Here is a 12,262-nt window from a genome sequence, read left to right as displayed (position 1 = left end):
GTTGTCTTCATCATCATCTTTCATCATCATAGGAACATAATCCACACTGGTGGAGTCAACCTTTTTACCTGATTTACATAAATATAAGCAGAGAAAGTAGCTGATAAAGAAAGGTCGACTCTGCCAGATCATGTTCCTGTGATGATGAAAAAGGATGACAACGAAAACAACAAAAATAATTTATTTGTATCAGTTTTTAATATTTTGTATTTTTATGATGTATTTTATATAAAAATTTAGGAATTTTTTCATTGCTCTGTACAAATGTTGAAAAGTGACATTGTGTAATTTAAAATAAATTGCACAATGTCACCTTTCAACATTTTCTTCTCAGAATAACAAATTCTCTTGATTTACTATAAACATCTGAAGAATTATTTAATGTCATGTTATTTAATTTTAATTACAAACAAAGAAAACACAGAAAACTTCTTCTATAAACTTACATTATCTCTAATTTTTGGATCTCCTCCAGCCTGAAGTAATAACCTATAACTTCTCATTTTATCTTTCTGAGCAACAGAAGCAGCATAATGAAGAGGTGTTCTTCCTTCCTACAACAAAAAATATTGACTGTATTTCAACTGCTTATTAAAGATAATATATAATATATAACATATTTAAAAAATATTATTATATAATAAAACTCTTACAATTAATCTTTATTAAATGATCAACAATTTTACAGTCAATTTTATGAATTATATTCCGATAAATAATCTGTAAATGTATAAAAATCACCCCAAATCTAAGTAATATTAAAAAAAATAATGTAAGAACTGATTACAGAAATTTAATCACTTCAAAACAAAGAAACACTAATTCATAGCTAAAATACAAAACTTTTATTTAAAACACTAAGTATGCATAATCACATACTCTAAGAAAAGAAAAAATTCATCACAATAACAACCTCAACTCATACAATCAAAAAATAATAATAGGGATAAGAAAATCTTTCCTTGGATGTATCAATTTTCACAAATATATTAGTCACCATAATTAGCTCCAGATTATTATAGTGAAACTCTACCTTTTAGTAAAGCTGTCTGTTCCTTCTTTAGCAGAAAACAAATGCTCCTAACAGACAAAATTTTTACCCATGTGTAATTTTTTAATACTCTTCAAACTTCATAAAGTAAATATAACATTTAATAATTAATTAACACAAATTATATAAATCTTTCTTATATGATTCTGAATTATGAAATTTTTAACTATTCTTATTGTTTACAGGAAGAGAATTTTTAACATGATTTTTATCCAATAAAAATAACTACATGATGGATTTCTAGAACACATTTAATATAAATATAAAATGTGTTTTCAAAGTAAATAATAAATTTAAATTTCTGAATTATTATTAAAATTTTACAAAATAATCTTTCATAACAGGTTTACAAAAAACAAATTTATTGAAAGTCAAAGTGAATGAAGTAATATCTAATCTATGTGCCAATTCAGTGGTAATTGTCAATCTTTGGGCTTATTTATTTATTTATTTTATTTATTTATGAAAAGTGGGGGGAACTCCTGGTATCACTCATAGGTACGACCAGGAGGGGAAAAGAAATGAAGGAAGAAGGAGAAATGCGAAGGATAGGGGATGAAAGTGGGGGCAGGAAGAGGGAGGAAGAGGTGAGATCCCACAGCGCACGCATCAGGACAACTGCCTGACAAGCGGTGGGGTGAACAAGCAAAGCAGTAAAACAGATAAGACAGTAGCATGTAGCGTAGCGAACGGTAGCATAACACTAGGATACAGAAAGTCACAATGGAAGTGAGAATCACAAGGAAACAGTTCCTGGGTACATGAAGAAACACTGTTGAAGAGAAGTCCACTCAATCAGGATTTTGAACACTGTTGTTTGCGGTGTGTAGACTGCTCGCTGGATTCAGTGCTGCCGTCGCTGAGAGAAAGTCTGCTAGCTTATAATAAATGTCCTTGTTTTCAAGGAAGACGTTAAAAGGACAGGGCCAGTTGAAGCCAGCATAGAGTACACTGCCAATAAGAGTGTCACGGTTCTGGTTGAACAGCGTACAGTCAAAGAGGAAGTGACTGCTGTCCTGGATGGAAGTGCCATCACACTGACAGATGTTGTCTTCTAGTATATGAAATCTTTTTAAGTATGCCTTGAAGTTGCCGTGACCAGTTAGCAACTGGGTCATAGCGAAAGAAGGAGAGAAGTGTCTCCACTGAAGGCGCTGGGTGATGTTAGGGATGAAGTTGTAAGTCGTCCTGCCGGTGATGCTGCTATCCCATTCCTGTTGCCATTGGTGGATTGCAAGCTGGAAGTTCCAGTACTTAATTTTAGAAGGTGGGATCTTGTCGTAGCTAGACGGGAGGGAGGAGGCTGCGGCGGACTTAGCGAGGCTGTCGGCGGCTTCGTTGCCTGCTACACCCGAGTGGCCACGTACCCATTTAAAATGAACATTGTGGTTGTGCGTATTAGAGGCAAGATGACGGTGGATTCGAGGAACGTTATCGCCTCTGCGCCGGAGGCCAGTAATGTAGTGGATGGCAGTGATGCTATCGGTATAGACGATGATGGTTTTGTTACGGGGGAACCAATCAGTGAAAACATAGTCAATTGCCTTAGTAATAGCAAGTATTTCCGCTTGGGGGACAGAACAATGAGGACCTAATTTGAAGGCAGACTTATGAGTGTCGCCGTTTTGATGGTTAATAAGAACAAACGCTGCCCCCACATTCTCGTTGTTCTTGGACCCATCGGTGTAGATGGAGATGTCACAGGTATCATCATGAGGAAGGGTGTAACTACTGATGGTAGAGTAGCCTACCGTCATATTAGAGTTAGCATCCTTCACCTCAATACCGTAGGATTTGATATCTTCCTTTACTTGCTCAGGGAGATCAGAAAGCATAGTATTAATCTTATTGGTGTTGCAGAGGTGGTTGCTGGTGCCTAATTTGTTAATGTTCCAGATCCTGGCTGCCATTTTGGCTTTTATGTGGACAGGAAGCAGACCAGCAATGACCAGAAGGGCAGAGGTCGGGGCTGTCCGGTAAGCCCTGCAGATCCTAAGAGCTGCAATGCGCTGGGCCTTAGAAAGCTTCCTTTGAATGTGAACCTTCTGTGCAGCCTCCGCCCAGATCGGAGCCGCATAGAGCAAAATAGGTTCAATTGCTCCTAGATAAATGTATTTGGCTGCTTTGTATCCAATGCCCCAGGTATTCTTAGCGATGGAAAAAAGGGCGTTTGATGCCTTAGTTGCTTTCGAGACCACCATGTCAATGTGGCTGGACCATTGTAGTTGTTGCTCGAGTTTAACACCTAGGTATATAAATTCCTTGACACGGGAGATTTTGACACCATTGATCTCAATGCGTGGGCTTCTCTGTAGCGGAGTGTTTTTAGAAAAAATTATATAGCAGCACTTCGAATAATTGATGGGGAGCTTGTTTTTGTCGCTCCAGCTGAAGACCTTTGTTAGGAGATTATTACTGAGGATAGGTAAATTGCCAGAATTCTTGTCAGAGACAAGAATAACTGTGTCATCAGCATAGCCTTGGATAAGATGGTTGTTGTCATTATCATTATTAATATTAGATAGCAGATCGCTGTGGACGATAGTCCATAGGCCCGGACCAGAGATTGACCCCTGTGGACAGCCCTTGGTGACATGATGGCAGTGACTAATGTTGTTCGCAAAAAGGCCAGCCTTCCTGTCGTTGATAAAGCTTTTGATCAGATGGAATAAGTTTCGAGGACAGTGGTGAACCTGGAGCTGCTGCAGGATTGTGGGCCACCAGAGGTTGTCGAAGGCTCCACGGAAGTCGATCGAGACTAACAGCGTGTGCTTCCTTTCAGCTTTGGCCTGGGTGATGTACTCTGTGATCTTGGTGAGAGCCGTAGTGGTGGACTTCCCAGGAGTAAAGCCATGTTGATGATGGCTAAGGGCATTCTTTCTTCTTAGGTAGGATAGGATCCTGGTAATAACTAGCCTATCTAAAACCTTGCCCATAATTGGGAGCAGGCTGATAGGCCTATAGTCTTTCGCGAACTGAGGGATTTCATTCTGGCGTTTCCTAATAAATTTTACTGATGCACATTTCCAATAACGAGGGAAATAACCCAAAGTTAGGCATCGGTTGTATAGTGTGACGAAAGTTGATGGAATGGCGAGGAACACCTCTTTGACCATTTTACCAGTGATGTGATCCATACCAGGTGCCTTTTTGTTGTTGATAAGGTTAATTGCATGATTGACTTCTCTGTAAGTAAAGGGGCGATCATCTTCCTGGTTGGTTGGTTCAATCGTGCTGTTACGGGTCTCTGTTTGGTCCACGGTGTCGTCCTCAGGGTCGTCGAGAGGAAAGTGATACTCAAACAATTCCTTTAGAGTATTCTCCAGGGAATTGGTATAGGATCCCTCGTTAGTCTTAACAGCCATAGGAATATTTACCTTGTCTCTCTTTTTGAAGGCAATATAGTATGGGTCACCCCAAGGTTCGTTAAACCGACTGCAGTATTGCCTCCAGGCTTGATGTCTCTTTTTATTAATTAGGGTTTTGTAATTATTAAAGTTGGATGTGTATTCGGCCTTCTGGGTGAGCCTGAGTTGCTCGTCCGTCTGGTTTTGATAGCGTTTCCGAAGAGTACGGACATGCTTACGGTGCCTCGTTAGTTCCCCATCCCACCACGGGGCATTGGTCTTTGTTTTGGTCCTCTTCTTGCTGGCCAAGTGGTAACAGTTAAGAATAAGGTTAGTGAGGTTCTGGATGCAGTTGTCGATGTCCCTTTCGTCCATTTGAATAATAGGCATATTAAAGTTCCAGTTGTCTTGAATAAGTTGTTGGAAGGAAGTCCAGTTGGTGTGATGGTACATGGTGGTGTTGACAGCATCCACAATATCGAACTGTAGTTCGATCTTGATGTACCTATGGTCACTGGCACTCGGCTCGGTCATCGTTGAGCAGTAGGAAACATTTGGTGCCATATGAATATTTGCCAGGGTAACATCAATCCAGCTTTCACCTCTTGTGGAATAGAATGTGGCGAGGGGGCTGGTGTTACATGAGGTCAAGTACAGAGTTGCTACAAACTCTTGCATACGAAAACCCCTGCTGTCTTCGACCGGGCTGTGCCACAAGAACGATTTGGCATTTGTGTCCCCACAAATCAGCCAAGGTCTATCAGCGACTGTCTTACTGATCTGATCCAGGTCATCTAACATAGGCTCGATGTCCTGGTACGGAGAGCAATAGATTGAGGAGATAAATATACTTCCATGGTTAATTATGATAGAACAGGTGGTGACATAAGTAGTGGAGAGGTGCGGCAAAAACTGAACGGAAAGGTGTTTATTCCTAACCAAAATTGCCGTTTTAAAATTGCTCTTAGATCTCCTGGGTGGGAAGGAAGTCATGCCAGAGTAACTGGTGAGCTCCCCTTTGAAGAGGTAAGGTTCTTGGACCACAATGAGATCAGAATTCCAATTTTCGGCTGTTTTATTTAATAGGGAGGAAGGGGCCTTGGCCCGCTGTAAGTTAATCTGTAGGATAGATATATTCCTTTTGGTATGGCTGTTACGGTTAGAAGCATGGGTTGTAATTAGGTTATGAGCGGTAGTGGACAAACAAGAAGAATTAGGTGACCTCGTAGTATGTAGTGGCTGGTTACAATCCATAGTTGGTCTGTTTTATAGTCTGGGTCTTCATTCTTATTGTAATTGGACAGCGAGGGTTAAAGGCGTTGTGGTCTGTGGTATATCTGTCTTGAACTGGAATATCTTTATTGGCCTCCTTGCAGTTGGTGCAACAAGGAGTGTGGTCAAGCCTCTTACATTCCCCAAACCTGTGTCCCTTGGTACAGTGGCTGCACCTCTGCTTGTTTGGGCAGTTGGCCGAAATATGATTATACCCGCAACACTGGAAGCATCGCACCAGTGGGATATAATCATTAACAAAAATATTGGCCCATTGGATAGCTATATGTTTAGTACATATCAGGGAGTCACGTAGCCTTGGTGTTGTAGACAAGACGATGTGCCTGCAGTTTTCTTTAGTACTGTTTCTGTGCAGGATTGTGCTTACCCTTGTATTGTCAAGAAACTCCTCTTTGGTGGTAGTGTGTAGAAAGTCATTTTGTTCGTAGATTATGGGGAGGATTTCAGCCTCGTCAACAGTGGTGGGTACGTTGTTAAGGATTACTCTGGGTCTCCTTCCCTCAGATATCCTGCTTTTGATTTTACTTTGAATTTCTGGAAGCTTTTCAATGGCTTCTGCTAAGACTTCGGCCTCCTTGTGGCTATTTGTTCTGAAACAAATGCCATCCCCCTTTACTTTTCTCACTGCTTTAACTTTCACTTTGAGCTCATGTGGTTTTATTTTTTCCCTAATTTCACTTTCAATGAGTTGCATGTTAGTAGTGGAATTGCCGCCCTCCTCGTCAGTTTTTGGGTACAGGATAAGAGCAAAGCTTCCGCCAGAGCCTTCATTTTCTAGTTTGTTTCGGAGAGATTTGTTTATTGCCCTGGTTGTTGAGGTAGGTTTCATATTCAGCCGGGTGATGTCTGCATACGTGGTAGCCGGAACAGCCTGGGCTGTTGGCGGAGAACACTTGGGGTGGTTGGATCTGACCTCACGCAGGATGCCTTGGAATTGACCAAGGCAAGAGAACAGGCGAGTAAGCCTTTCCCGAACTTCCTTGCGCCCCTTAGTGGATATATTCGATTTATAAGACTCTGGCACTAGGTCAAGAATTCTGACAAAGTGCTCATTGGCCTCTGCGAGAATAGTTTCCTCGAGAGAATTGACATTGTCCCGAGGAACGGTAATACCTTCCATATTGAAGATACAAGGAGTACTGAACAATGTGAATAGCCAAGCCACTTAACCGATGCAACGGAATAGCAACAGTACACAGTACGCCGAGTGGCTACCTCCACCACGTGGTAGGGAACAAAGCCCTTTGTGCAGAGTGAAAAGGTCACTGCGAGATACGGAAACGAGTCGTGTTTCCGCAGAAGATGAGAAACTCACCGACAAAATAATTATAATTATAATTATGATAACAAACCAAAGAGTCTATACCCGCTGACCAAGGAACGAAATAAAGAGCTAAACACGATGGAGAACTTTCGGCTTTCCCGGCTAGGCGCCTAGCCGTTAACCCGCCGAACCGAATCAGCTCGCACTAACCCGGTGGGTAATAAAGTAAAGATAACGTTACCACCAAAAGCGGAACCGGGAGGCAGATACCCGCTAACACACGAGAACGACGCCGAACGGATAAAACCACGCCGATCGGCTAGCAACCACGTGGCGGTTTGGCTCTTTGTTAACGGTAAAATCAGATCGTTAATAACTCAATAACCGTAAGAGTGAGCCGAATGAGATTTATACACGTCTTAGATGGGAGTATTATCTGACTAATACCGTCGTTAATCCTAATCGATGGCAAAAAAGGGGCCCTAAGGAGCCCGAGCAAAATCGAAAATTACGGACGCTCGTAACTTTCGAACTACCGGTCGGAAAACCAAAATGTTTACCCTTACGGAATCCTTACTACTTGCGCTATCCAACGGTATATTCCTTTTATCTGTCGACGCAAAATATCCTGAGATTTGGCGATCAAAGTACGGAGCACAATTACTAGCACCCATTCACCTGGCGAGCTAAGCGCCCTCTTTCAATCTTTGGGCTATACATTGATAATTTATTATTATTATTTTTGGATAGTTTTGATTGACAGCACTGCTATGACAGCAAGGGGGTATTTAAGAATGTGCAGACTGGCAACTCGCCCTCTCTCTGGACTTTATGGTTGGCATGCTGGTCGCCTTGGTTTTACTTGGAGAATTCATATTTCTTTTACGAGTGTAATATGTTCTCAGGAACTGTGCATTGTGTTGAATTGCTAAGGTAAGCTTGGAGCTAAATCTGTTCACATCAAGGAAATTACCTGCTGAATACGTTATATTTAGAATTCAAATTAATGAATTGTTGGTGGATAATATCACTCGACTAGTATTACAGAGATCCATGTGTTAAATTGTAGACGGACTTTGTGTCAACTGCCATGTGTAGCCTAATTGTGCAACTTGTAAATATATTCTGTATATTATTTTATTAATTGTATATAAACTTAATTTTATGTAATATTCCATTGTCTCCCATTGTTTGTGGTAATCACACTTCTACATACCTGCAATCATCCTATTACAGATCATTGTGAATCCCATATCTATCTTAGTTAATAATAATAAAGAGGAAAGTTATAACAACCCTAAAGTTCCTTAAATTTCTCACTACACCTAATGAAATCGATTAAATTTTATTTAAAATTTTACATAAAATAATATGGACATAACTTATTACAAATACTTTCACTATAAGAAAGTTAAAAATTTTAATTGAATGTTGTAGTTTTGCTAGAAATATATTACTAAATCTAGGGTTTCTTTATATTAAAATCATTTGTTAATTTTTTATGGTTGCAAACATGATTTATATTTCATAAGCTTTCTCTAATGAGATTTATCTAAATTTTAAAATGGTAAATTAAACTTTTTAATATATATTTTAATCCTATTCTAATACAATATTCTAAAAGCTTTATAGCAATCAAGTTTATTTAATATTTTATTGATATTCATGAATGAGAAATGAACGTATTATTGTTCTTAGATGGTAATTTTAAGAAAATATTACAAAAGTCTGAATAAAAGCATTTTCGTCTTATGAAAACTTTATAAAACTAACTTATAACCACAGAAAAAATGTCATTAAGAATTATAGTAAGAAAATTATAAAAAAATACAAAAGTTAAAATATGAGATCTTTCATATGTATTTTTTGTATCATTAAGTATTAAGTTATTTGATTTTAACTAAATTATATATTAAAGCTTGATCTTTTTAACCTTTAAGTACGTGCGCTCTTAGTGTATAAAATACACCAATTATATTAAAGAAGAAGCACTTATAAATGTCTCCTGGCACAGTGTCTACTATGACCATAAGCAGTGCCATTATTGCAAACATAGAGACAACTGAATATGTTTCAACATTTGCAGCAGCATAATCTGGTGAATAAAGTACATCACACATGTAATTATGTAATTATATTTAATCAACTGTATTCTTTTTGTATTTATTTTTTCATAAAATTTAGTGACAGTTTTCATAAAATTGAAAACTGTCACTTTCTCTAATATCATGCTGTTGTTTTACATGAATCAAGTACCAGTTAGAAATCTAAAGTGTCTCACCAAAAATGAACTTTGTCATGGGGCTCAAGCCATATTTTATGAAGAATCTTATGAAGATATTGGAGAAGAAGTATATACACCAGAAGATGAGCTACAGAAGAGAAGAGTCACAATAAAGAGTTTGAGGAAAAGCCAAATCTAAACAAGCAATTATTTATTGTGACATTGTCACAATGCAGGCTGCAATTTTTCATCACAACGCACTTAAGTTTAGTAGTGTCTTGCCCCCTGTATATCATACTTTTCCTGTTAACAATTAAGTCATGTTAATCATCTATCTAACTCCATTCAAGAGAAATTTTTTAATTAAAATAATATACTTATTCAAATAAAGACCATACAAAACTGATGATATATTAAAAAAACACATACACATACATTTGATGCCAACCTTTTCTTTAACGATCTGACGTCAATGACACAATATTAAAAAACTTTTTTAAAACATCACACATTTTAATGAAGAACTGTTTGTATCTTCATGTTGTTAACCATCTGTATCTGGTTGAAATCATAAAAAAGAATAAAGACTTTAAACTAACCCAAAATTATTTGTATGGTTATTATTTGAATAAATAAATTAATGCTTGGGACTTTATAATTCATGAAATAATATACTGTAGTTGAATAATATTGTATATAGTTAATCAGGGCTTCCTGCCCCTACGCTTTCCATATCTGGTATTGACTTTCATCTATCTAACACCATTCTCGAAATTAAGGAAGGACACACAGACAGACAGAAGAATGATAGTGTGAATTTACAGGTCTACAATTTTTTTCAAATTTCAGCCCAAAAATATAAAAGAAAAAAAAACAGCAGCAAGAGAAAGAACAATCCTCCAAATTGTGATTACTGTGCTTTTGATGTGGGAGACAACAAAACAGGGGTGACAATGATTACATGCAACATAAGTAAAGCATCAGTATGTGAAGAACATGTGGTTAGGATGATCACTTGTTCACAGTGTGCAACAACATAGATTTTGACAAAGATATAAAATAGTTTTACATTAAAGTATATTTTTAAACATTTTGTTATTATTTCCAAAAATTTTAATTTCTGTTTAATATACATACATTATATATATAATGCTTATTGAAGACAACTCCCTATTGTTTTCGGTAATTTTTGGGCACTTATTGACATGGTTAAAAAAATACACCAAGCATATATTTACGATATATCTATAGGTGAAAGTACTTAAAGCTTAATTATTAAATACAGATTGAAATAATTTATCTTAAAGCATTAAAATAATTTATTTTAAAAAGTAAATAAATTATTTTATTCATTATATATACCTTATCTCTTGCATTAACTGTTTCTGGGAATTTATTTATAAGAAACTGCAGAATGTTTGTGCGATTGAAGAGAACTGCACGATGTAAAGGAGTCATACCTAAATGATCTTTCGCTAATGCAAAATCATCCTTATCTAAATAATCTTGGAGGCCTGATAAATCGTCGTTTGAAACTGCTGAGTGAATTGCTTCAATTTTTTCCAATAACTTAGGAACATTAGTATTTATAAAATTTTGAATTTCTTCATTTTCAGCCGTTTGTTTAGCAATTTTATCACCATAGCCTTCTAATACAGCATCTTCAAGCTTTTGTATATCTTCAGATGATATCCATTTATGAATATTTGCTGATGTGACTTCTATACCTATTAGAAGAAATATGATATTTTACATTTTAAAGAAGACAAGAAGAATTAAATTAAAATATAACAGACAAGAAAACAATAAGAAACAATAGAAATAAATTTATTAAATATACTATAAAAATGACAAAAAAACAATTCTTTCTTTATAAAATAAAATTAAAAGTAAAAACTACTTTATTGGAGCACAGTTTACAACATATTTTCAAATGTTTTCAAGACCACAAAATGAATTCTCTATCTTAGGAGAAGATATGAAAATAAAATAATGTAAGATCTTTCAACTGGCTTATTGTATGATAATTTATTTCTACCACTTTGGTTATTTTAACAATATGTAACTTTGTAAAGCAGACATCTCTAATGTCACTTGATCATACAGTCAATGTCAAGCCTTTTGAAAGATTTATGTGGTTTTATTTCTGAAAATGTATCTATAAGCCTAAAAATGTTTTAATTTACAATTTCATAAACTACACTACAATTAAAGCACTGTTGTGCTTTTCTGCAGGCTAAAATATGGTATAATATCACAAAGATTCAGAATACAATAATTGAACTTAAAAGAAAGTGATCACAAGCACAGATGAATTTTACATCCATTCCACATATCTCCAGTGTGAAAAAGTGGGAACCTTTCTCTCCTCTATCCCCTGACCAAGCCATTCCTTCCCCTTTGTGATCCCTCAGTTCTCCAAATTCTTGACGATTGCAGATGTGGAGTTAATGGGAAAGGTGATTTTAAACTCTGCTTACACCCCCCTTCTTAGCCTTTGTCATCACCCCTGTGATGATACAACTTTATATTGGTGAGGTGAGCTATCTTCTTAGTTCCACTTTCCATTCTATACATCACATTTTAGGCATGTTGTTGTAGCATATTACTTTATCAACCTGATAAGGTGCTTTAATGTTTGGATGTTTTCCCCTCATACCATTTTGAACTAAAATCCAGGATCCAACTTTAATGTTTACCAGAGGTCCAGCCTGCATGCTTCTTATTATAATATTTTTTGATGAAGTCTCGATATTTCCTTCGTTGTTCTTCGGTATGCTCCTTTTCATATGAGTGGAAATCTATAATACCAAATTCGCTGTCAGCCTCCAGCTTAACAACTGTACATTGCCATTTGAATAATGGAGATCAACCTAAATAAGAGCTGTAGCTACGATTTTCATGGCAAACTGCAGCATCCAAGCAACTTTTCCATCCGCCTTTGAAATCCGGATAGCAATTAAGGAATTTCTTGTGATCCTGTTCTTGTGATCACACACTCCGTTCCCAGCAGCATGATAAGATGATGTGGTTTTTAATGTGATATTCCTGTCTCTGGCCCATTGCTTGAAACTGTCCAATTT

At 36.9% G+C, this 12,262-nt stretch overlaps 1 protein-coding gene across 1 annotated transcript in view; it reads right to left on the bottom strand.

The window, feature by feature from the left end:
* Positions 1 to 330: 330 nt before the first annotated feature.
* LOC136974143 (serine/threonine-protein phosphatase 6 regulatory ankyrin repeat subunit C-like) overlaps positions 331 to 12,262 on the bottom strand; it is a 79,746-nt gene continuing 67,814 nt past the window's right edge. Inside the window, exons 12-14 of the mRNA XM_067268943.1 lie at positions 10,542 to 10,906; positions 447 to 554; positions 331 to 366 (exon numbers count right to left, since the gene is read on the bottom strand). Coding sequence (XP_067125044.1) covers positions 331 to 366; positions 447 to 554; positions 10,542 to 10,906 — 509 coding nt within the window. The remainder of the gene's footprint in view (positions 367 to 446; positions 555 to 10,541; positions 10,907 to 12,262) is intronic.

Source organism: Centruroides vittatus, unplaced genomic scaffold (assembly GCF_030686945.1).
Source record: "Centruroides vittatus isolate TY-2023 unplaced genomic scaffold, ASM3068694v2 contig_344, whole genome shotgun sequence".
NCBI classification, from domain to species: Eukaryota; Metazoa; Arthropoda; class Arachnida; order Scorpiones; family Buthidae; genus Centruroides; species Centruroides vittatus.
Note: the sequence above shows the minus strand (reverse complement) of the source record. Positions and strands in the feature narration are given on the sequence as shown.